At 48.7% G+C, this 26,466-nt stretch overlaps 1 protein-coding gene across 1 annotated transcript in view; it reads right to left on the bottom strand.

Moving 5' to 3' along the window:
• Positions 1 to 26,466, bottom strand: part of LOC141105562 (uncharacterized) — a 104,953-nt gene that overhangs the window by 70,599 nt on the left and 7,888 nt on the right. The window contains exons 3-5 of the mRNA XM_073595454.1: positions 4,698 to 4,766; positions 1,269 to 1,324; positions 980 to 1,145 (exon numbers count right to left, since the gene is read on the bottom strand). Of these exons, the coding sequence (XP_073451555.1) occupies positions 980 to 1,145; positions 1,269 to 1,324; positions 4,698 to 4,766 (291 nt within the window). The remainder of the gene's footprint in view (positions 1 to 979; positions 1,146 to 1,268; positions 1,325 to 4,697; positions 4,767 to 26,466) is intronic.

The following is a 26,466-nucleotide window of genomic DNA, read 5'->3' as shown; positions in this document are numbered from 1 at the left end:
GCAGCCCGACCCGGGACTGGGAACCAGCAGCCCGACCCGGGACTGGGAACCAGCAGCCCGACCCGGGACTGGGAACCAGCAGCCCGACCCGGGACTGGGAACCAGCAGCCCGACCCGGGACTGGGAACCAGCAGCCCGACTCGGGACTGGGAACCAGCAGCCCGACTCGGGACTGGGAACCAGCAGCCCGACTCGGGACTGGGAACCAGCAGCCCGACTCGGGACTGGGAACCAGCAGCCCGACTCGGGACTGGGAACCAGCAGCCCGACTCGGGACTGGGAACCAGCAGCCCGACTCGGGACTGGGAACCAGCAGCCCGACTCGGGACTGGGAACCAGCAGCCCGACTCGGGACTGGGAACCAGCAGCCCGACCCGGGACTCGGAACCAGCAGCCCGACCCGGGACTCGGAACCAGCAGCCCGACCCGGGACTCGGAACCAGCAGCCCGACCCGGGACTCGGAACCAGCAGCCCGACCCGGGACTCGGAACCAGCAGCCCGACCCGGGACTCGGAACCAGCAGCCCGACCCGGGACTCGGAACCAGCAGCCCGACCCGGGACTCGGAACCAGCAGCCCGACCCGGGACTCGGAACCAGCAGCCCGACCCGGGACTCGGAACCAGCAGCCCGACCCGGGACTCGGAACCAGCAGCCCGACCCGGGACTCGGAACCAGCAGCCCGACCCGGGACTCGGAACCAGCAGCCCGACCCGGGACTCGGAACCAGCAGCCCGACCCGGGACTCGGAACCAGCAGCCCGACCCGGGACTCGGAACCAGCAGCCGGACACGTGTGAAGCGAGCCTTACAGTAAACATATTTTTATATACATTGTACAAGGGTTGTAGCGGTGTCCTAATTTTAATTTTCACCGACCTGCTGAAGTTCCATCACCTTTATCTCCACCTCAGACTGACTACCCCCCAACCCCCCCACCATCACCACCACCCCCTCACTGCCCCGCACTCGGCCTCTTACCCCCTTCTCCAGCTCCCATTCTTCTTCCTTTCTCTCCAGTTCCAGTTTGGCTTCTGACCAATCAGCCGTCAGCTTCTCTAGATCTTCTCCCAGGAATTCGTTGGCTTTCTGCGTGCGTTCCAGGTCTTCTCTTAGCAGTGCGTTTGTGTCGGCAAACGTCTCACATCTGTACATAAAAAAAAAAAAAAGGATGAATCCAGATTGACTTTTCAGTTTTTTTCAGTAATATCGCCGATTATCACAGACTACCTTAAATTATAAACGATCAATGTATCCGCCATTCGCTCACCTTTGTTGCTCCTCCTCCAATTTCTGCAGAGCCTTTTCTAGGTCTAATCCTCGGCTCTGTGAGGGAAAAAAAAAAAACAAATCTTCTGATTTAAATTGTATTTCCGTAACTACAACTCATTATACAATGCTTTACAGCTGCGGTCCCCAACCTTTTTTTGGCGCCAGGGACCGGTTTCATGGCAGACAAGTTTCAGGACAGGAATCGCACTCCATTTCTGTTCAATTTGCATGCGATTCTTTGCGGGGCGATTTGCACCCATTCATTTTGGATTGGCGCAAATCGCACCACAAAGTATTGGTTTTGGTAAGTACGAGTATTTGTGAAAATACTCCATATCGGTGTAGGTGCATCCCTAGTCACAATGTATTTTATTCCTTGCGAGCTGCTATGTGGTTTGCCTGTATGTTAAATACTCTTTTACCGTGGAATAAATTAAAAAATGACATAATACCCATACTATAAACGAAAAAATAAAGTGTAAAATCCCCCTGAGGAAGTTACGTGCCCTGTGACAAAACGCGTAGGGGCGGGGCTTGGATGACGCCACAGCGCTCGATCCTGTACGGTCAGTGCAGCTGAATAAGGGGGTCACAATGTATTTTATTCTTAGCAAACTGCTATGTGGTTTGCCTGTGTGTTAAAAATTCCTTTACCGTGGAATAAATTAAAAACTACATAAAACCATAATATAAACAAAAAATAAAGTGTACAATATCTGTAAAACCCCCCTGAAGTCATGTGTCCTGTGACGAAACGTGTAGGGGCAGGGATGAAGTCACGACGCTCGATTCTACATGGTCAGTTCGGCTGAATAACAGGGTCACAATGTATTTTATTTCTTTTCGAGCTGCTATGTGGTTTGCCTGTGTGTTAAAGTGGTTGTATAGTGTTTTTTGTAACTTTTACCTACAGGAAAGCCTATGATAAGGCTTACCTGTGGGTAAAAAAAATATCTCCTAAACCTGTACGGTTTAGGAGATATTCCCCTCGCTATGTGCCGCTGACTGCAGCGGCGCATGCGCACAGGGGATTCTCGGCTGAAGGCCCGGCAACTGCCGGACCTTGCCGGGTAAGGAATCTCCCGCGCGCATGCACGGGAGTGATGACATCGCAGCTCCAGCCACTCACAGCGCTGGAACCGCGATACCCGGAAGACACGCCGAGGCAACATGACAGCTCCCTCGACGTGGACCAGGTAAGATACCGACGCCTCGTTCTAAGGTAAGTATTTCATAATGAGCTAGTATGCGGTGCATACTAGCTCATTATGCCTTTTGCTTTACAGGGGTAAAAAAAAAAAAAATTTTGCGGGTATACAACCGCTTTAAAATACTTCTTTACCGTGGAATAAATCAAAAACTAAAATGTAAAAAAGTGTAAAATGGATATAAAAGTGTAAAATAGGTATAAAATCCCCCTGTGACAAAACACGTAGGGGCAGGGCTTGGATAATGTCACGAGGCTCGATCCTGTACTGGTCAGAGCGTCTGAATAAGAGGGTCCCAATGTATTTTATTCATTGCGAGCTGCTAAGTGGTTTGCCTGTGTGTTAAATACTCCTTTACCTTGGAATAATTCAAAAACTACATAAAACCATAATATAAACAAAAAATAAAGTGCAACATCCCCCTGATGAAGTCAAGTGCCCTGTGACGAAATGCATAGGGGTGGAGGCTGTGGGTTAAATACTCCGAACATGGAATACATCAAAAACTACAATAAACCATAATATAAAACAAACAAAAAAATGTAACATAGGTGTAAGATCACCCTGATGAAGTTATACTATATAAAATATGAGAGTTTGGGGTGAAGGAACTTGACTGGCCTGCACAGAGTCCTGACCTCAACCCGATCTAATTCATCCCCAAGGTGTTCTATCGGGTTGAGGTCAGGACTCGCAGGTCAGTCAAGTTCCTCCACCCCAAAACTCGCTCATCCATGTCTTTATGGACCTTGCTTCGTGCACTGGTGGGCAGTCATGTTGGAACAGGAAGGGGCCGTCCCCAAACTGTTCCCACAAAGTTTGGAGCATGAAATTGTCCAAAATGTCTTTATATGCCGATGCCTTAAGAGTTCCCTTCACTGAAACTAAGGGGCCAAACCCAACCCCTGAAAAACAACCCCCACACCATAATCCCCCCTCCATCAAATAGTTTGACCCAGTGCACAAAGCAAGGTCCATAAAGACATGGATGAGAGCGTTTGGGGTGGAGGAACTTGATTGGCCTGCACAGAGTCCTGACCTCAACCCGATCTAAATCATCCCAAAGGTGTTTTATCAGGTTGAGGTCAGGACTCTGTGCAGGCCAGTCAATTTCCTCCATCCCAAACTTACTCATCCATGTCTTTAGGGACCTTGCTTTGTGCACTGGTCCAAATCATTTCGTGGAGGGAGGATTATGGTGTGGGGGGTTGTCTTTTTCAGGGGTTGGTCTTGTCCCCTTAGTCCCAGTGAAGGGAACTCTAAAGGCGTCAGTATACCAAGACATTTTGGACAATTTCATGCTCCCAACATTGTGGGAACAGTTTGGGGGCGTCCCCTTCCTTTTCCCACATGACTGCCCACCAGAGCACAAAGCAAGGTCCATAAAGACACGGATGAGCGAGTTTGGAGTGGAGGAACTTGACTGACCTGCGAGTCCTGACCTCAACCCCGATAGAACACCTTAGGGATGAATTAGATCGGGTTGAGGTCAGGACTCTGTGCAGGCCAGTCAAGTTCCTGCACACCAAACTCTCGCTCATTATATATATATATATATATATATATATATATATATATATATATATATATATATATATATATATATATATATATATATATATATATATTTTATCAGATCACCCTGATGAAGTCATATATATATATATGTAAAACTTCATCAGGGTGATCTGATGGGTACACCTATGTTACATTTTTTTTGTTTATATTATGGTTTATTGTAGTTTTTGATGTATTCCATGTTCGGAGTATTTTAAACACACAGCCGCCACCCCTATGCGTTTCGTCACAGGGCTCTTGACTTCATCAGTTTTGGGTCCCCGATTGTTAATACAAGACCCGGGGCTTGGCGCGCTCCCAGCACAAAGACAGATAAGCAAATAAGCGACCCCACGCGAAAAAAAAAACCCAGTCTAGTTGGGGTTCGCATATTTGCGTACGCTCTGCACCAAGGGGTTAATATTGAACGGAGTAAGAGGGGAAATTGCGAAGTCTTTGCAGATCTGGCAGTTTCTCGGCTCCTCTCTGTGTATGGGCCTTCTAACAACCGTGTGTGTGTGTGTGTGTGTGTGTGTGTGTGTGTGGTGGGGGTTGGACACATTCTGCCGCTCTCTGCTGTCGACAGCCGACTTCACACTGCTTCAGACCGATCGTTTTTTCCAGGATCTCTTGGAGAGCTGCTTCTATCCATTGCTTCTCACCTGGCTCAGTTCTTGGCTCAGTTCCTGGCTCCGCTGCAGGTCCTGGTAACGGTTCCTGTACTGGATGACCTGAGACAGGGGAATTATTGTACATGAATATATATATATACTGTACATCATATTTTATTACATACAAAAATGTCTTATGAAGGTTTTTACCCAAATTACACCATTATGGATAGTTCCCCACTTCCATACCGGCCTATTCCGACACTCCGCTCTCCTACATGTAAAAAAAATCTGCATTTTTTGCTAGAAAATTACTCAGAACCCCCAAACATTATACCGTATATACTGGAGTATAAGTCGACCCGAATATAAGCCGAGGCACCTAATTTTACCACAAAAAACTGGGAAAACGTATTGACTCGAGTATAAGCCTGGGGTGAGAAATGCACAGCTACTGTAAGCCTCACTGTGCCCATTTGCAGCCTCACTGTGCCCATTTGCAGCCTCACTGTGCCCATTTGCAGCCTCACTGTGCCCATTTGCAGCCATAGGTCCCCCGAACTTCAAACTCTGTAGTTAAGGGTTCCTAGATGCCCCCTATCTGCAGCCTAAATTTGGGGTCTCTGGACCCAAAGGGTCCTGAAATGACATTACTGCAGATGGACACAGTTGACCGACTTTGGGGCCCCGTATCTTGGAGCCACTTGGTGCTAGGAACCCCAAATTTGGTGTGCAAACCCACTGAAACATATCCAAAGCTGGAGTTCCTAGCACTAAGTGGCCCCCGAGATGTGGGGCCCCAAATTCGGTTCGGAAAACGTCAAGCACTTTTCTGCAGTAGAAAATTACATTTTCCTAACCGAATTTGGGGCCCCACATCTCGGGGCCACTTGGTGCTAGGAACCCCCACTATGTTGTAGTGCTAGTTCCACTGGGTTTGCACACCAAATTTGGGGTTCCTAGCACCAAGTGGCCCCGAGATACGGGGCCCCAAATTTGGTTCAGAAAATGTCATTCTCTGCTGCAGAAAAGTGCTTGACTCGAGTATAAGCCGAGGGGGGGCATTTTCAGCACAAAAAAAAAATGTGCTGAAAAACTCGGCTTATACTCCAGTATATACGGTATATGGTTTTTTTTTTTTTTTTTTAGCAGAGACCCTAGGGAATAAAATGGCGGCCGTTGCAACTTATGTCACATGGTATTTGCGAAACAATTTTTCAAATTAAAAAAAATAACAAAAAAAAAAATAGTAAGTTTAGCCCAACTTTTGGGTATAATGAGAAAGATGATGTTACGCCGAGTAAATATATACCCAACATGTCACGCTATAAAATTGCGCACGCTTGTGGAATGGCGCCAAAACTTTGGTACTTAAAAATCTCCATAGTTAACGCATTAAATTTTTTTTTTTTTTTACAGGTTTCCAGTTTAGAGTGACAGAATTGTTGCTCTCGCTCTAACGCACGTGACGATACCTCACGTGTGTGGTTTGAACACCGTGGGCGTGACTTACGTGTGCGTTCGCTTCTGTGCGCGAGCATACGGGGACGCTTAAAAAAAAAAATGTATTGTTTATTTTACTTTTATTTTCTTTTTAATCACTTTTATTCCTATTACAAGGGATGTAAATCCCTTGTAATAGGAATAAAAGTGATTTAAAAAAAAAATTCAAGAGAAAAAAAGTGTAAAAAAGAAAAAAAACATGTAAACATCCTTTGTAATAGGAATAAAAGCGATTAAAAAAAAAAAAAATTCAAGAGAAAGTGTAAAAAAAAAAAAAAAAAAAAAAAAACACAAACAAAACATGTAAACATCCCTTGTAATAGGAAAGGTGACAGGTCCTCTTTATGGAGAGATGTGGGGTCTTTAAAACCCCACATCTCTCCTCCAGGCCAAAAACAAAAAATGTTTTTAAAAAAGTAACGATCTCTTTCTTTCCAGCCGAGTTCTCTGCTTTGTTTACTTCCACTGGACCTCCGAAGGTCATAGAGATGACTGGGGACCATCTGGTCACCGGAAATCTCTATGATCAACGTCCGGCGGCAGCGGATTCTTTCTCTGGCTCGCCGACGGCACAAGTGAGTCCAGAAAAGCACCGGAGGGCGGCAGGAGGGGGAGGGGATGTCTGTAAGAACGATCAAGCGTCTGAACTGCCGCTACGATTGTTCTTATGGTGCACAGAATTCACCGGCTGTAAAAGATGATTTCTGAATGATGCCCGCAGGATCCCCACTCAAAGTCAAAGGTGTCATAGGACATCCTTGGGCTGGAAGTGGTTAAACATTATGAGGAATGGCACAAACTTTCTGTATTCCTTTATTCAGATTCTGTATGATGCATCATGTATGTTGTGATATCACCTCCTGAGGAAGCCATATTTAAAAGGCGTAACACGTCAATATAACGCACATAGCCATTCAGTGGTCAAAAAGTTTCGTTGGATAGGATGGTCATGAAGTAGTTTCTTATTCCAACATGTTTCGCCAAAATTGGAGTCTGAGGGTGACCCGTGAGATTCTATCTTATGAGTTGATTTAACCCATTCATCGGTTCTTTCTGCATAAATCTTAGGCACCCTCATCTTGTCTTATTTATAAAGTTACAAAGTTATAGTTTTATAGGTTACAGTTATCAACCTGGTCTCTACGTGTCCCCATGTGGTCGCACAGTGCCCCCCTCCTGCAGTGGTGCTGGCGAGTATGGTGGTTGCTGCTGCCGTTTGACTGGTCCAATAACTACTGGTGGTCCGTAAATTCCCTGAAGAAGCCAATTTTGGCGAAACACGTTGGGATAAGAAACTACTTCATGACCATCTATCCAAGGGAACTTTTTGATCGCTGAATGGATATGTGCAAACACTTTTTATTGGTCTGATTTTAACATGTACAAATAAAACTTTAGATGCTTTATATTGACGTGTTTCTATTATTACTTGTTGGCAGCGCTATAATCCCAAGAACATTTGTGGACTCTATATAATATTTTGGGGATGAGGTGGCGGATACAACGTTGTCACCTACCTACCCTCTTGTATGCTTGTGGCAATGTTCTAAAGCAGGGGGAGGCAACCTGGGGGGCCCACCAGGTGTTGCAGAACTACAAGTCCCATCATGCCTCTGGGAGTCATTGTAGCTGCCAGCCTTGCAATGGCTCATGGGAAATGTAGTTCTACAACAGCTGGAGGACCCCCCAGGTTGTCTCCCTGGTTTTTTAATAAAGGCTTTCAATTTTTATGGCAATCTCTAACAAAAATTGTTAAGAGTTTTATATTAAATATATGTTGTCGATTATTAGCACCTTAACCACTTGCCCCCCCAGAAGATTTACCCCACCCCCTTCGCGACTAGGCCATTTTGTGCTATACGGCACTGTGTTGCTTTCACTGACAATTGCGCGGTCGTGCGACGCTGTACCCAAATAGAATTGATGTCCTTTTTTTCCCCACAAATAGAACTTTCTTTTGGTGGGTGCATGTGATCAACTCTGCGTTTTTTTAATTTTTTTCGCAAAAAATAAAAAAAGAGCAACAATTTAAAAATAAATAAATAAAAAACGCAACAGATATTTTTTACTTTCTGCCATAAAAAATATCCAATAAAAAAAAATTTAAAAAATAAATCAAATGTCTTCATGAATTGAGGACAATATGTATTATGCTACTTATTTTAGAAAAAAAAAAAATCCCGATAAGCGTATATTGATTGGTTTCCGCAAAAGTTATTGCATCTACAAACTATGGGATATTTTAGATTTATTTATTTTTATGGCGGCGATCAGCGACTTATAGCAGGACTGCGATATTGCACCGGACAATCGGACACTAACTGACACTTTTTTTGGGGACCAGTGACACTAATACAGTGATCAGTGCTAAAAATATACACTGTCACTGTACTGACGACACTGGCTGGGAAGGGGGTTAACATCAGGGGGTGATCAAAGGGGTCGTAAACGTTTTTTTTTTTTTTTACCTTATCGCATCCTATGCATTAAGGTGAAAAGACTTCTGACAGTGACCGCCGCGCGTTTTACTCACCTGAGCCCGTTAATGCCCACGGCGGAGACACGCTCACCTTCTCTGCCCGGGGTTCTCAGCTCTTGATTGGGTAGATTGATAGCAGCGCAGCCATAGGCTCCCGTTGCGGTCAATCAAATCCAATGACACGGGCGCCAGGGGGCGGGGCTAAGTCCGGCATTCTGTGTCTATGTACGCAAATGCTGGACTCGGGAACGCGCCCGTAAGGTAACCCCCCCCCAGGAGAGCGCTTCTCTTAGGGGGGGTTTACCGATGCGGGGAGGAGCCGCGAGCCGGGGGGACCCCAGAAGGCGAGGATCGGGGGCCACTCTGTGCAAAACGAACTGCACAGTGGAGGCAAGTATATTTTTTTTCTTTTTTTATATAACAAAGGGAAGGTCAGGCGCCCCCTGCAGTTCACTGACACTTCCTACAGCTCAGTAAGACCCCTCTCACACTGGAGGCATTTTTTCAGGCGTTTTAGCACTAAAAAAAACCAGCGCCTGAAAAACGCCTTTTCATGCCTCCCCAGTGTGAAAGCCCGAGTGTTCTCACGCTGGGGGGGGGGGGGGGGCGATGCGCTTGCGGGACACCGCTCCTCCAACGCCCCTGCCCATTGGAATGAATGGGCAGCACTGCCGAAGCACCAGCAAAGCGCTTTGGCAGCGCCACAACACGGGTGCTTTTAACCCTTTCTTCGACCGCTAGCGGGGGGGGGGGGGGTTTAAAAGCGTCCCGTTAGCGTCCGGAAAAAAAAAAAAAAAAAATTGCCGCCATGACAGTGGTGCTTTACCGCTAACGCGGCCCACGCCCCAGTGTGAAAGGGGTGTAACTCGTCAGAGAGCAGTAAGCAATGTCTGCAGGAGCTTAACATTGCACCCGCGATCCATCGATTGCAAGCTCCTGGGGAGAAAATAAGAAATGTACATTTTTTTTTTAAATTTTTGTTTACTACATAAATTTGCGCTTGAATTCTTTTTTCCTCAGGGCGTTCATAGCATAGAAACAAAGCCGGGATGCGTTCCATGTGCTTTTCTGCATGCGCGTTTATGACGAGTTCCGGCACGGTGCGATGCATTTCGGTGTACCCATCCCTCTTTTTTTCTTCACCTTAACCACTTCAGTCCCAGAAGGATTTACCCCCCTTAATGACCAGGCCATTTTTTGCGATATGGCACTGCGTCGCTTTCACTGACAATTGCGCGGTCGTGCGACGTTGTACCCAAACAAAATTTATGTCCATTTTTCCCCAACAAATAGAGCTTTCTTTTGGTGGTATTTGATCACTTCTGCGGGTTTTATTTTTTGTGCTATAAACAAACAAAAAAAAAGGAGCGACAATTTTGAAAAAAAACAATATTTTTTACTTTTTGCTGTAATGAATATCCCCCCAAAAAATATAAAAAAAACAAAACAAAATTTCTTCCTCAGTTTAGGCCGATATGTATTCTTCTACATATTTTTGGTAAAATAAATAAATATTAAAAAAAAAAAACAAAACAAAAAAAATGCAAGAAGCGTATATTGATCGGTTTGTGCAAAAATTATATCATCTCCAAAATAGGGGATAGATTTATGGCATTTTTATTAATTTTTTTTTTTTTTTTTTTTTACTAGTAATGGCGGGGATCTGCGATTTTTATCGGGACTGCGACATTGCGGCGGACACATCGGACACTTTTTTTGGGAGCCATGACATTTGTACAGCGATCAGTGCTAAAAATAGCCACTGATTACTGTGTAATTTGCAGGGAAGGGGTTAACACTAGGGGGTGCTCAGGGCTGTCTTTATTATTGACTGGACCCCGGGCAAACATTTTCTTGGGGCCCCTCTTCCACTCAATTTCGATCTCCACCTGCTCTGAGACATACAATAAATAGCAGCTAGACTCAAAATCAGTTTACTGATTCAGATCAGGCAGTGATTACGATTGGTTGCCAGAGGATACAGTGTATCATTACCGCTCACTGACTGGCTGCTAGAGGTCACAGCACACATTATGGCTCACTGATTATTTTCTAGAAGTTACAGCACATGACTTCTGCTTGCTGATTGGTTGCTAGAGATTACTGTACATCAATACTGCTCACTGATTGATTCCTAGAGGTTACTGAATATCTATACCACTCACTGATTGGTTGTGAGAGGTTACTGCACATTATTACTGCTCAATAATTGGTTGCAAGAGGTCAATGCACAGCATTATTGCTCACTGATTGGTTGCTAAAAGTTACAGAACATCATCTCCTCACTGCCTGCCTGCGTATTCACATGCACTAAAATTCAGGGTGTTGTGGCACCATGTTCTTTTGAAGAAGGGTTCCACCTCCAATTTGCTTCCTTTTGCAGAACAGGCTGATGTTGGGCTGAATGACCACAGTTGTAGGCAGGACTTTCAAGCATTCCCCTTTACCTCCCCAGTGGGCAGCATTCAGCAGAAGTGATGGAAGATATGACTTCAGGGGGACATGATATACATATGAATGCCGCCTCTATTTAAATATCAATGCCGTGGTCTGTGGCTATTTACATATCAATGCAGGTTATTTACATGTAAACACGGGGTCTGCAGGTGAGTCATCTGTACACGGTAATAGGGCAGAGCTGGGCAGCAACAGAACTTTACACTGAGATATCAGGACACAGCACAGGACTACTTCTAGGCATAAGGGAATTTAAACTGGGATAGTTGGCAAGTATGAGGCAGCTGCTTTGGGCCCCACTACAATGATGGGGCCCTGGGCAGCTGCCCCTTTTGCCCTGCCTTAAAAACGGTCCTGGGGGTGATCAAGGGGTTAAAAGTGTGTCCTAGGGAGTGATTCTAACTGTGGGGGGAGGGGACTGCCTGGAGGAGGAGGAGATCAATCGCTGTTCATAATCAGTATGAACAACAGATCTCTCTCCTCTCCCCTGACATAACGGAGATCTATTCACATTGACAGATCTTCATTCTGTCGCTCTCAGGTGCGCTCAGCACGTGTATCTGCTCCGTCGTCACGCCCCCCCCCCCCCAGTGGTCTTAAAGCAGCCGACGTACAGCTATGGTGATTTGCCCAGGAGAGCCAACCTGCCACAGTATAACTGCGGCGACTGGTCCTCTAGTGGTTAAATAGAGACATGTGTGTGTGTGTTCCAGTGCTTTTTTGGTGCGTTTTTGCCGTTCAGCACAGAAAAAAAAAAAAACCCAAGTTAGACTTACCGGTAACTTGTTTTCCAGAAGTCTTTCAGGACAGCACCTGAGAGATAGCGACTCCACCCACCGGAAACAGGAAACACCTTCTTCCTCCAAACTTTAAAGGGAGGCGCCTCCCTACCATACCTCAGTTGTAGTAGAGAAGACCTCCGGCCCCGGCTGGAACACATAAACACATACGTTAGTCACAGCATAGTATATACACAATACAATAGGGCGGGATGTTGCTGTCCTGAAAGACTTCTGGAAAACAAGTTACCGGTAAGTCTAACTTGGTTTTTCCCAAGGCGTCTTTCAGGACAGCACCTGAGAGGATAACAGAGAATTACCCCCTTAGGGCGGGACAACAGCTTGCAGGACCTTTCTGCCAAACGCCTAATCATTAGCAGATGTGAGGTCCAGCCTGTAATGTTTCACGAATGTGTGAAAACTCGACCATGTTGCCACCTTGCAGATTTGTTCAGGGGTGGCACCAGCTCTTTCTGCCCAAGTGGCCGCTAATGCTCTTGTTGAGTGTGCAGAAATTCCTGCTGGAGGAGACACACCTGCATGCGAATAAGCCTCTGAAATGGCTAGCTTTAGCCACCTTGCTAAAGAGATTTTAGAAGCCTGGCAACCTTTCCTGTTGCCTGAAAATAGCACAAACAGAGAATCTGAACGTCTAAAGAGCTTTGTCCTTTCCAAGTAACATAACAAAACTCTTCTAACATCCAACATGTGAAAACAAGTCTCCTTCTCCCCTACTGGGTTGGGGCAGAAGGTCGGAAGTACAATGTCCTGAACACGATTTTGTACTGAAGCTACCTTTGGTAAGAATTTCTGATCTGTTCTAAGTATAACCCTATCTGGGAAGATAGATAAATAGTGTTCCTTAACTGATAAAGCATTAAGCTCACTGATCCTGCGTGCAGAGACCATGGCAATCAGAAACACAGACTTAAAAGTGAGATATCTGAGTGGCGCTTCTTCCAAAGGTTCAAAGGGACTCCTTGTTAGAGCCTGGAGGACTATCGACAGATCCCATTTGGGAAACGACTTAAGTGGTACTGGTCTGGATCTCGTAAGGGATCTGAAAAATCTGGTTACCAACGGATCTGAGGCCACAGATCTTTCTAGGAACACTGCTAGCGCAGCCACCTGTACCTTCAAGGTACTAACTGCTAGTCCCTTGTCAGCACCAACCTGTAAAAATTCCAGAATGGTAACAAGACTCCCTGGGTCATGGTCAGATGAATTACACCATGTATTGTAAACCTTCCAGACCTTGGAATAGATATTTCTAGTCACCCTTTTCCTACTGGATAATAGCGTTGAGATTAACCGGTTGGAAAAACATTTGCTCCTTAAGAGCTGCTCTTCAGATACCAGGCTGTGAGCGCCAAAGTGGCTACCTCTGGGTGATTTACTGGCCCCTGAAATAGTAAATCGTGCCTGAGGGGCAGATGCCAATAAGGCCTGACCGCCATTTTCAGAACGGTTGAAAACCAAGCCCTTCTTGGCCAAAAAGGCGTGATTAGGACAACCGGTACCGTTTCCCTTTGAATCTTTCTTAATACTAATGGAATTAACTGGAATGGGGGGAAAGCGTAGCAGAGATGGAATCTCCATGGATACGCCAAGGCATCTGTTCCTAGTGACCCGTCGTGATTGCTTAGGGAAAAAAATTGCGGAACCAAGGCATTCTCCTTTGAGGCGAACAGGTCCACCTCTGGCAGCCCCCACTTCTCGACAATCATGGCGAAAACCTCTGGGTTCAGCGACCATTCTGCTTCCCGAATGGGGTTTCTGCTCAGGAAATCCGCTACCCCGTTCAGGGATCCCTTTAGATGGACTGCTGATAAAGACAGCAAGTGTCCTTCTGCCCAACGGAGAATGCTCATGGCTAGTACTTGCAGCGATTTGCTCCTTGTACCTCCCTGCCTGTTTATGTAAGCCACGGCCGAGGCATTGTCTGTTAGTATTTGAACATGCTGGGCCCGAAGCCCCTGAGCAAATGACTTCAGAGCCAAGTCGATCGCCCTGAGCTCTCTCCAGTTTGAGGACTTGGTCGCCTCTTTCCTGGACCAGTTTCCCTGAGTGAAACCCCTTTCTAGGTGGGCTCCCCAACCCCAGAACTGGCACCGGTTGTCAGCCTTTTTTCGATTGGAAAGGCCCAGACTAACCCCTCCGATAGGATATCCTGCCTTTTCCACCACCATAGTGACCTCTTCACTTGGGTTGGAACTCTTACCTCTGAGTCTAGGGATTCCAAATTGTGATCCCAAGATCTCAGAAGAAAAGCCTGCAGATGTCTGAAGTGTAGTCTTGCCCACTGAACAGCTGGCATTGACGAAGTCAGAACACCCAGGGCTGACATGACCAATCTTACCGTCAGCTGCTGGTTGGTCTGCAAAAAAGACACTGTATCCTGGATTTTTCCTTTCTTCTCTGAAGGAAAATTTTTTGGCTTACCGAATTTATTATATACCCTAGAAACCGAATCTCCTGAGATGGTTCCAGGGAAGATTTTTGGAGATTTAGGATCCAACCTAGAGACTCCAGATGGCTGCATGCTCTGCTTAAATTGCTCCTCAATTCCTCTCTTGAGGGGGCGAAAAATAGCAGATCGTCTAAGTAAGGAATTACTGCGATTCCCTGAAGACGCAGCGGAGCTAGGGCCTCTGCCATTACTTTGGTAAAAATTCGGGGTGCAGATGATAGCCCGAAGGGTAGGGCTCTGAATTGCAGATGCTGAATTCTGCCTTCCAACCTTACCGCCAACCTGAGAAACCTCTGGGACGAGATTGGAATATGCAGGTATGCATCCTTTAGATCCACTGACGCCATGAAACAACCTGGAGTCAGAAGATTTCTGGCGGTGAAAATTGAGTCCATCTTGAACCTTCTGTATTTGATGGCTCTGTTTAGTGGCTTTAAATTTAGAATTAAACGAAATCTTCCTGTTGGTTTTTTTACCAGGAAGACATGTGAATAGAACCCCTCGTGCCATTCCTCTGGTGGCACTGGGATTACTACACCCTGTTGCATCAGTTCCTCCAGAGAGGATTTCATGGCCAGGGCCCTTATTGAATCTCGAGGAGCATGTGTTACCAGAAACCTTCTTGGGGGGCTTCTGGAAAACTCGAGAGTATAACCCTGCGAGAGAGTGGTCAGAATAAACTGATTTGAAGTTATCCCTGACCACTGCGGAAGAAACTCTCGTAATCTTCCGCCGACCCGCAGAGATGAGTCATTGTGAGTTTTCGGCCTGTGAAGGAAGACGGAAGAGAATTCCGCCTTTGCCCTTCGCCTTTTGCGCGGACCAATTTTTTCTCCTGCCCTGAAACTTATTTTCCTGCTGTTGCTGTTGAGTTTTTTGAGGTCGAAAAAGACGTTTTGGGGTCTGCTTTTTCTTTTTGACCGGAAAGGACTTCTTCTTATCGGCAGTTCTGTCTAGGATATTATCTAGATCAGGGCCAAAAAGAAGGTCACCTGAAAAGGGAATACCACAAAGTTTACTCTTTGAAGCTGTATCACCTGGCCAGGTTTTTAGCCATAAAGCTCTTCTCGCAGCATTTGCTAAAGCTGCAGACCTAGCTGACATTTTGATAGCTTCAGCCGAAGCATCAGCAATATAAGCAACCGCAGAAATCAGGGTAGGAAAGGAATCTAAGATCTCCTGCTTGGGGGAATCTGCCACTATATGAGATCTAAGTTGGTTCACCCAGTATTCCAGATTCCTGGCTACACAGGTTGTGGCCATTGCTGGTTTTAAATTGCTCATGATTGATTGCCATGATCTCTTGAGCAAAAGATCCATGCGTTTGTCCATTGGATCCCTTAGAACACCCATGTCTTCAAAAGACAGGTCTGTGGATCTTGAGACCTGTTTAAAGGCCGCATCCAACCTGGGCACCTTATTCCACACCGCAGAAGGGTCTTCCTCAAAAGGGAAGCGCTTTTTGTGGGCTCTGGATCTTGCCATTCTTTAGTAATGGCGTCAGAAATGACCGAATGAACTGGAAATGTTCGCCCCTTAGGCTCATTTAACCCTGCATACATGCGGTCATGAAGAGATAACTCCTTCTTTTCCTCACTTAAGCTAAGTGTAACATGGATAGCCTTAAGGAGTCCGTCTACCTCCTCTAGGGAAAGCTTAAATTTGGACGGAGCCACCTCCGCTTCCTCTCCCTCCTCCTCCGAATCTTTAACGGAAGGAGTAGGGGACTGCTCTTCCCTGATAGAGGGGCCTTCAGGTAAAGCTTCTACCATGGGGAAAGAAATAGAACCCTGGGAAGCCTCAGAAGTGGATGGCTGACTAGCAGCTGGATTAACTAAAGAGTCACGAAAAGTCTGAATCGTGGCGTATAGTTCCTTCTTTACAGAGGCAACCAGATCATCACAAACCGAAGCTGATTCCTCCTTAACTAAAGAAGTGATGCATGTACTGCATAAGACTTTTTTCCAATTTTCTCCCATTTTGGCCCTGCAAGAAGGACATCTCTTTTTTGGGTCAGAGCTTTTAGCCTGTGAGAGAAAAAACAAAAAAGGGAAAAAAAAAACCAGGGGACCTTTTAGTGAGACCCGGTCTCAGCTACACAAGAATCACCCACAGGTGCACTAAGAAGAAACCAGTCAGCCTCTAGTGCCCAGACAGGCCCCTTGCCACTAGGGGGTAAGAAAATAGACCAAACCCAGGAAAGGAAGAAAGGCAGACTTAAACTGCTGCTCCTACCTGAGCTTTACTGGCACCTGTGCCTGTCCCCACCGCTGCAGACGCTGAGTCCTCCATCTCTGGTATGCAGCTCCTCATTTGTGGCTTCATATGCCGCTTCCGGACTCCCATAGTGCATCTGCACCGGACCGGAAGCGGAAGTAGGCGCCAGTTCCTGTCCTCCCTCCTCCCCCCTTGCATCCACGCCGGAAATGACGCTTCTGCTGACCCAGTGACCCGCCTTGTCACTTCCGCCGCGCCTGCCGGCCAAAAAAACATGGCGGCGGCGCACGCGCACCGCCGCTCCTACGACCGCGCGGATCACTGGGTCTACGGCTCTCACCGAGCACCAGGAGGGGAAGAGGAGCCCGATTGCTACCGCTGCAAAGGCTTGGGTAGGCCGGGAGGACAGCGGGTCTCCTAAAGGAGGAAAAAAAGAAAAGGAAGCCCTGTCTCCCAGGAGCATCTGAGAGACCTTGACTCCCCTTCAAAAAGATGTTCCCTCCCGGAGGAAACACAAAAACTGAGGTATGGTAGGGAGGCGCCTCCCTTTAAAGTTTGGAGGAAGAAGGTGTTTCCTGTTTCGGGTGGGTGGAGTCGCTATCTCTCAGGTGCTGTCCTGAAAGACGCCTTGGGAAATGTCTTTTGTTTGGGTGAGAAATCCTGACATGTAGATGTGCAGCGAAGGAGAATTCTGTACAATCATCAGACACTTCGATCGGCATCCGATCACACCCAGAAGAAGAAGAGTCTTCAGTTACCAGAAGGACCAAAATAACTGAAGTCGCTGAACTTCCTCATCATCAAAAACAGAAAAGTCACAACTCATCTCCGCTGCTAAGGCTGAACTCCACCAACGCCCCGCACTGCACGCCCTATGCCCCGCACTGCACACCCGACGCCACGCACTGCACGCCCCGCACTGCACACCCCAAGCACTGAACGCCCCGCACTGCACACCTCACACCCCGCACTGCACGCCCCGCACTGCACACCCGACTCCACGCACTGCACGCCCCGCACACCCGACTCCACGCCCCGCACTGCACACCCGACTCCACGCACTGCACGCCCCGCACACCTGACGCCCCACACTGCACACCCCGCACTGCACACCTGACGCCCCACACTGCACACCCAACTTCCCGCACACCCAACTCCCCGCACTGCACACCCAACTCCCCGCACACCCAACACCCCGCACTGCATGCCCAACGCCCCGCACACTGCACGCCCGACACCCCACACTGCACGCCGACACCCTGAACTGCACGCCCCGCACTGCACACCTGACGCCCCACACTGCACATCCAACTTCCCGCACACCCAACTCCCCGCACTGCACACCCAACACCCCGCACTGCATGCCCAACGCCCCGCACACTGCACGCCCGACACCCCACACTGCACGCCGACACCCCACACTGCACGCCGACACCCCACACTGCACGCCCCGCATTGCACACCCAATGCCCCGCACTGCACACCCCGCACTGCATACCCAACGCCCCACACACCCGACGCCCCACACTACACACCCCACGCCACACACTGCACACCCGACGCCCCCGCACACCTGACGCCCCGCACTGCACACCCAACGCGCGCCCCATGCTCCGCACCCAGCGCCCCGCACACCCAACGCCCCGCACTGCACGCCCAACGCCGCATTAAACATTTATTATATTGCAGCTCATCAATTCTTATATGTGACGGCTGCATTCCTTTTTTTTTTTTGTTTTTTTTTTAGGCTTTCATTTTCATCCAGCCAGCAGTTTTTTTTTTTTTTTACACCTTCCCGCCCCCCCCCGGCCTATGGCAGATTGGCAGCCGGGCGGTGGCTTTACCGTTCTGAGTGGACGTCATAAGAGGTCCTTTAGAAGGAAGTGCAGGAATTGGTGGTGTGTCTCTGGGAGACCGCGCATCAACGATCACGGTAAAGAGCCAATGACGTAGGCCCTTTACCATGTGATCAGCTGTGTCCAATCACAGTGTAAATAGGAAATGCCGGTCATCGGCAATCCTCTCCTCACACTGACAGGAGGGGAGGAGAGCCAATAAGTGGCATTCCTCAGTGGGGACATCTACACTGATAATCAGTGCCGCCTGTCAGTGCCGCCTGTCAGTGCCCGTCAGTGCCGCCTGTCAGTGCCTCATCAGTGCCCGTCAGTGAAGGAGAAAAATTACTTATTTACAAAATTTTATAACACAAACTTTTTTCCTCAAAATGGTCGGTCTTTTTTCGTTTGTTTAGCAAAAAAATAAAACACCCCAGTGGTGATTAAATACCACCAAAAGAAAGCTCTATCTGTAAAAAAAAAAAAAAAATTTTTTTAAATGTGACTTGTGTACAGTGATGGATGACCGCGCAATTATCAAAGTGTGACAGCGCTGAAAGCTGAAAATTGGCGATGTTTGGACGGACATCCTAAACCCCTCAAAGGACCGGGAGGTGACGGCTCCAAGGGGTTAAACCAAACTCCCCCATCCATCCCTCCATGTCTCCATGCTTTATTTTACTGAGCAGTGGTGGCCGGTGGTAATATTTTTTTGGGTGGGCGGCAAACAGCAATACTCCCCCCCCCAATCGGGTCAGCCAGCGGTCGGTTGGGTGGGTCTGTTGCACTTACCCCATCTATGGTGGGCAGCTCTTCTCCCGGGCTTCACTGGCGGCTTCCCCTTCCCCCGCTCTCCACGGGCATCATGGCGGCTTCTGTTTCCTCCCTCCTCCTCGGCGGCCAATTGGGACGCTTCTCTTTTCGGCCAATCGGAAAACAGGTCTCAGACCTGCTTCTGATTGGTTGGATTGAGGATCAGGTGTTTCAATAGCGAATATTCGTTCGCTGTTGTAACACCTGGGTGGGCTCCTGGCGCAATGTTGAGCGTCCCGAGCCCACCCTATTTTGACGCCTATTAGAGCTTCTGATTCTAATCAGATGCTTAAAAAAAAAACACCCCCCACCGCCACTTAATTCACATGCCCGGCGTCCTGAAAGTGGCCAGACACATGAATAAGGGGTGGCGGTGTCCTGCAAAATAGCAGCCGTGGATAGAGCATGGGGGTGGCGGCTGTGGATAGAGGGGGCGGCGCTTCGGCGCCCCTAATGGACAGGGCCTCCATTGTTACTGAGAAGTCACTTTGTAAAACACCCCCCACCCCCTATCATTTCTAGCTGTGGCCATCTTGAATAAGGGCAGATGATTCAGGTAGCATTTACTTTCTGGATTCCATCTGCCCTTTGCTCAGGCATGCAGGCAGGAGGGTGTACTTAGTTGAGAAAGCCCCTCCTCCCCTCCTGAAGACCCCTGGGATGTATGACATCTTTTTTTGGCCTAGGCTAGAAACCAGGAAGTAACTAAGGAAATGTAAATAAAAAAAATTAAAAAATGGGAAATAAGATCCACCTTCCTATCTATTTATAATGCCAGCAGCGGAAGGACTAATAATAGTTCATGCTGATCGGGGGAGTTGATTTCTGCTTTAAAGAGAGTAAATACTTCAATATTGCAGGAAGAGCTCAGAAAACAAAATCGTTCGCTCTGTAGATTTTTTTATTAAAGTGCAAACAAGCAGAAGTGTCCCCTGATTGGAGGATTCAGATGCCGAATTTATCCCGTTTGATTTGTGCACAAAACGACAACAACCTTTGATAGAAGAGTACACACATATCAGGGGGTCCAACACACACACACACACACACATACCAGGGGGGGTCCAACACACACACACACATACCGGGGGGGTCCAACACACACACACACATACCGGGGAGGGTCCAACACACACACACACACCCGGGGGGGTCCAACACACACACACACACACACCCGGGGGGGTCCAACACACACATACCGGGGGGGGTCCAACACACACATACCGGGGGGGGTCCAACACACACATACCGGGGGGGTCCAACACACACACACACATACCGGGGGGGTCCAACACACACACACATACCGGGGGGGGTCCAACACACACACACACACACACACACACACCGGGGGGGGTCCAACACACACACACACACACATACCGGGGGGGTCCAACACACACACACACACACACACACATACCGGGGGGGGTCCAACACACACACACACACACACACACACATACCGGGGGGGGTCCAACACACACACACACACACATACCGGGGGGGGTCCAACACACACACACACACACACACACATACACATACCAGGGGGGGTCCAACACACACACACATACCGGGGGGGTCCAACACACACACACACACATACCGGGGGGGGTCCAACACACACACACATACCGGGGGGGGTCCAACACACACACACACATACCGGGGGGGGTCCAACACACACACACACATACCGGGGGGGGTCCAACACACACACACACATACCGGGGGGGGTCCAACACACACACACATACCGGGGGGGGGTCCAACACACACACACACACATACCGGGGGGGGTCCAACACACACACACACACACATACCGGGGGGGGTCCAACACACACACACACACATACCGGGGGGGGTCCAACACACACACACACACACACATACCGGGGGGGGTCCAACACACACACACACATACCGGGGGGGGGTCCAACACACACACACACATACCGGGGGGGGGTCCAACACACACACACACACATACCGGGGGGGGGTCCAACACACACACACACATACCGGGGGGGGGTCCAACACACACACACACATACCGGGGGGGGTCCAACACACACACACATACCGGGGGGGGTCCAACACACACACACACACACACACACATACCGGGGGGGGTCCAACACACACACACACACACATACCGGGGGGGGTCCAACACACACACACACATACCGGGGGGGGTCCAACACACACACACATACCGGGGGGGTCCAACACACACACACATACCGGGGGGGGTCCAACACACACACACACACACACATACCGGGGGGGGGGTCCAACACACACACACATAATTTAATCACACAAATAGGAGACATGAAGGGAACACAAAGACACTGAATTTCAAAAGAGCCAACTTCCCTAAACTACAAACCTTGCTAAAAGGCATAAATTGGGATAAAATATTAGGAACAAAGAATACGGAGGAGAGATGGGTTTGCTTTAAGAGCATATTAAATAAGGGCATTAGCCAATGTATCCCATTGGGTAATAAATTTAAAAGAGCGAACAAAAATCCTGGATGGCTTAACTCCAATGTAAAAATACATATAAAAGCAAAGGAGAAGGCCTTCAAAAAATACAAGGTTGAGGGATCATTATCAGCATTCAGACTTTATAAAGAATGCAACAAGAAATGTAAGGGTGCAATTAGGTTGGCTAAGATAGAACATGAAAGACACATAGCGGAGGAGAGCAAAAAAAAATCCCAAGAAATTCTTTAAGTATGTAAACAGTAAAAAAGGGAGGACAGACCATATTGGCCCCATAAAGAATGAGGAAGGACATCTGGTTACAAAGGATGGGGAGATGGTGAAGGTATTGAATTTATTCTTCTCCTCAGTCTTCACAAGTGAATCAGGGGGCTTCAGTAACCAGAACTGCAGTGTTTATCCTCAGGACACAACACAGGAAGCACCTCCATGGTTAACAGAGGACGGAATTAAAATTAGACTTGAGAAACTTAACATTAATAAATCACCGGGACCAGATGGCTTGCATCCGAGGGTACTTAGGGAACTCAGTCAGGTGATTGCCAGACCGTTGTTCCTAATTTTTACAGACAGTCTATTGACTGGAATGGTACCAGCTGATTGGAGAAAAGCCAATGTAGCACCAATATTTAAAAAGGGCCCCAAAAACATCCCTGGGAATTACAGACCAGTTAGCCTAACATCAATAGTATGTAAACTCTTGGAGGGGATGATAAGGGACTATATACAAGATTTTAGTAATAAGAATGATATCATTAGCAGTAATCAGCATGGATTCATGAAGAATCGTTCTTGCCAAACCAATCTATTAACCTTCTATGAGGAGGTGAGTTGCCATCTAGATAAAGGAAGGCCCGTAGACGTGGTGTATCTGGATTTTGCAAAAGCATTTGACACAGTTCCCCATAAACGTTTACTGTACAAAATAAGGTGCGTTGGCATGGACCATAGGGTGAGTACATGGATTGAAAACTGGCTACAAGGGCGTGTTCAGAGGGTGGTGATAAATGGGGAGTACTCAGAATGGTCAGGGGTGGGTAGTGGGGTTCCCCAGGGTTCTGTGCTGGGACCAATCCTATTTAATTTGTTCATAAACGATCTGGAGGATGGGATAAACAGTTCAATCTCTGTATTTGCGGACGATACTAAGCTAAGCAGGGCAATAACTTCTCCGCAGGATGTGGAAATCTTGCAAAAAGATCTGAACAAATTAATGGGGGAGGGGCGACTACATGGCAAATGAGGTTCAATGTCGAAAAATGTAAAATAATGCATTTGGGTGGCAAAAATATGAATGCAATCTATACACTGGGGGGAGAACCTCTGGGGGGATCTAGGATGGAAAAGGACCTGGGGGTCCTAGTAGATGATAGGCTCAGCAATGGCATGCAATGCCAAGCTGCTGCTAACAAAGCAAACAGAATATTGGCATTAAAAGGGGGATCAACTCCAGAGATAAAACGATAATTCTCCCGCTCTACAAGACTCTGGTCCGGCCGCACCTGGAGTATGCTGTCCAGTTCTGGGCACCAGTCCTCAGGAAGGATGTACTGGAAATGGAGCGAGTACAAAGAAGGGCAACAAAGCTAATAAAGGGTCTGGAGGATCTTAGTTATGAGGAAAGGTTGTGAGCACTGAACTTATTCTCTCTGGAGAAGAGACGCTTGAGAGGGGATATGATTTCAATGTATAAATACTGTACTGGTGACCCCACAATATACAAATACCGGACTGGTGACCCCACAATATACAAATACCGGACTGGTGACCCCACAATATACAAATACCGGACTGGTGACCCCACAATATACAAATACCAGACTGGTGACCCCACAATATATAAATACTGTACTGGTGACCCCACAATAGGGATAAAACTTTTTCGCAGAAGAGAGTTTAATAAGACTCGTGGCCACTCATCACAATTAGAAGAAAAGAGGTTTAACCTTAAACTATGTAGAGGGTTCTTTACTGTAAGAGCGGTAAGGATGTGGAATTCCCTTCCACAGGTGGTGGTCTCAGCGGGGAGCATTGATAGCTTCAAGAAACTATTAGATAATCACCTGAATGACCGCAACATACAGGGATATGTAATGTAATACTGACATATAATCACTAGGGCTGCGCATCTTCACTGGTCTCACGATTCGATTCGATTACGATTATCTGGTCAACGATTCGATTCGCGATACATCACGATTACCGACGAGCTCCCACTTCCGCTTGGGCCGCCTAGGTGGCCCTTCCACCCTGCAATCTTCTGGGACACATCACAGTTCCCAAAAGATTGCCCGGCTATGCAGGACAGCGCAGTGAGACATGCGCACCCGGCTGTGAAGCTGCAAGCTGTCACAGCCGGATGCCCACAGTAGTATTGCCAGCGCTGTGGACAGGCGGGGGAGAGAAGGGAGGGTTTGGGTGGCCACGTCGCTGGATTGTGGGACAGGTGAGTGTCTTTTTATTAAAAGTCAGAACATGCACTTTTTTTGTAGCTGCTGACTTCTAATAAACAAAAAATTGACTGGAACTCTGCTTTAAATTAAAAATAACCTCACTCCCTAAAAAGTGCAGTAATCCGGTGCACTACAAGGTACAGAGATTCACACACACTGCTGCTGGGAGGTCAAAAGGGAAAGAATCCACAGATGACAAACAGCCCTGTGAAGTTCCCTGTACTGTCTCTGTGCTGACCAGTGGCGGCTGGTGCTCAAAATTTTTTGGGGGGGCGCAAACAAACTGAAAAATACTGAACCTCCCCCGTCAAACGCAGCCATCTGTGCCCGTCAAACGCAGCCATCTGTGCCCGCCAAACTCAGCCACCTGTGCCAAAACGCAGCCACTTGTGCCAAAACGCAGCCACCTGTGCCAGCCAAACGCAGCCACCTGTGCCCAAACGCAGCCACCTGTGCCCAAACGCAGCCATTTGTGCCCGCCAAACGCAGCCATTTGTGCCCGCCAAACGCAGCCACTTGTGCCCAAACGCAGCCACTTGTGCCCGCCAAACGCAGCCACTTGTGCCCGCCAAACGCAGCCACTTGTGCCCGCCAAACGCAGCCACTTGTGCCCGCCAAACGCAGCCACCTGTGCCCGCCAAACGCAGCCACCTGTGCCCGCCAAACGCAGCCACCTGTGCCCAAACGCAGCCACTTGTGCCCGCCAAACGCAGCCACCTGTGCCCAAACGCAGCCACCTGTGCCCAAACGCAGCCACTTGTGCCCGCCAAACGCAGCCACCTGTGCCCAAACGCAGCCACTTGTGCCCGCCAAACGCTGCCACCTGTGCCCGCCAAACGCAGCCACTTGTGCCCGCCAAACGCAGCCACTTGTGCCCGCCAAACGCAGCCACTTGTGCCCGCCAAACGCAGCCACTTGTGCCCGCCAAACGCAGCCACTTGTGCCCGCCAAACGCAGCCACTTGTGCCCGCCAAACGCAGCCACCTGTGCCCGCCAAACGCAGCCACCTGTGCCCGCCAAACGCAGCCACCTGTGCCCAAACGCAGCCACTTGTGCCCGCCAAACGCAGCCACCTGTGCCCAAACGCAGCCACCTGTGCCCAAACGCTGCCACCTGTGCCCGCCAAACGCAGCCACTTGTGCCCGCCAAACGCAGCCACTTGTGCCCGCCAAACGCAGCCACCTGTGCCAAAACGCAGCCACTTGTGCCCGCCAAACTCAGCCACCTGTGCCCAAACGCAGCCACCTGTGCCCAAACGCAGCCACCTGTGCCAAAACGCAGCCACTTGTGCCCGCCAAACTCAGCCACCTGTGCCCAAACGCAGCCACCTGTGCCCAAACGCAGCCACCTGTGCCCAAACGCAGCCACTTGTGCCCGCCAAACTCAGCCACCTGTGCCCAAACGCAGCCACCTGTGCCCGCCAAACGTAGCCACCTGTGCCCGCCAAACGCAGCCACCTGTGCCCAAACGCAGCCACCTGTGCCCAAACGCAGCCACCTGTGCCCGCCAAACTCAGCCACCTGTGCCCGCCAAACTCAGCCACCTGTGCCCAAACGCAGCCACCTGTGCCCAAACGCAGCCACCTGTGCCCAAACGCAGCCACCTGTGCCCGCCAAACTCAGCCACCTGTGCCCGCCAAACTCAGCCACCTTTGCCCAAACTCAGCCACTTGTGCCCGCCAAACGAGCAGCCATCACTGACCCCCCCCCCCCAATTACTTTCTTTTAATAAATATATTACAAAGGATGGTGTGCCCCCGCTGTATGTGCTTTTAAAAAACGATGTCACTTCATACCAAATTTTGCCGGTATACGATCATGTGACTCCCGGCCGTCCCGCCCCTCTCCGCTCTCCTCTTCCCTCTCCCCTCTCCGCTCTCCGCTCACGTGTCTCCTGAGTCCTGACGTCAGCGGGGAATTCTCAGTCCCGCCCGCTGACTATAGTTATCGTATCAGAAGAGAGGCGGGCGGGACTGAGAAATCCCCGTTGATGTCAGGACTCAGGAGACGGAAGCGGAGAGCGAAGAAAAGAGCGGAGAGGGGCGGGGCGGGCCGGGAGTCACATGATCGTATACCGGCGAAGTTCGATATGAAGTGACATTGTTTTTTAAAAAAGCACATACAGCGGGGGCACACCATCCTTTGTAATATATTTATTAAAATAAAGACGGTTTAAAAATTTTCTCGAGCGCTTTCCCGGGAGGGGCGGGGCTACTAATGACGTCACCAAACATCGATTTTCGGGGTTTTATGCATCGATGCCACATCGGGGACACCCGAATCGCGATGCAAC

This window comes from Aquarana catesbeiana, linkage group LG08, assembly GCF_042186555.1.
Source record: "Aquarana catesbeiana isolate 2022-GZ linkage group LG08, ASM4218655v1, whole genome shotgun sequence".
Lineage (NCBI taxonomy): Eukaryota > Metazoa > Chordata > Amphibia > Anura > Ranidae > Aquarana > Aquarana catesbeiana.
The sequence above is the reverse complement of the archived record's forward strand: the minus strand, read 5'-3'. Positions and strand labels throughout refer to the sequence as shown.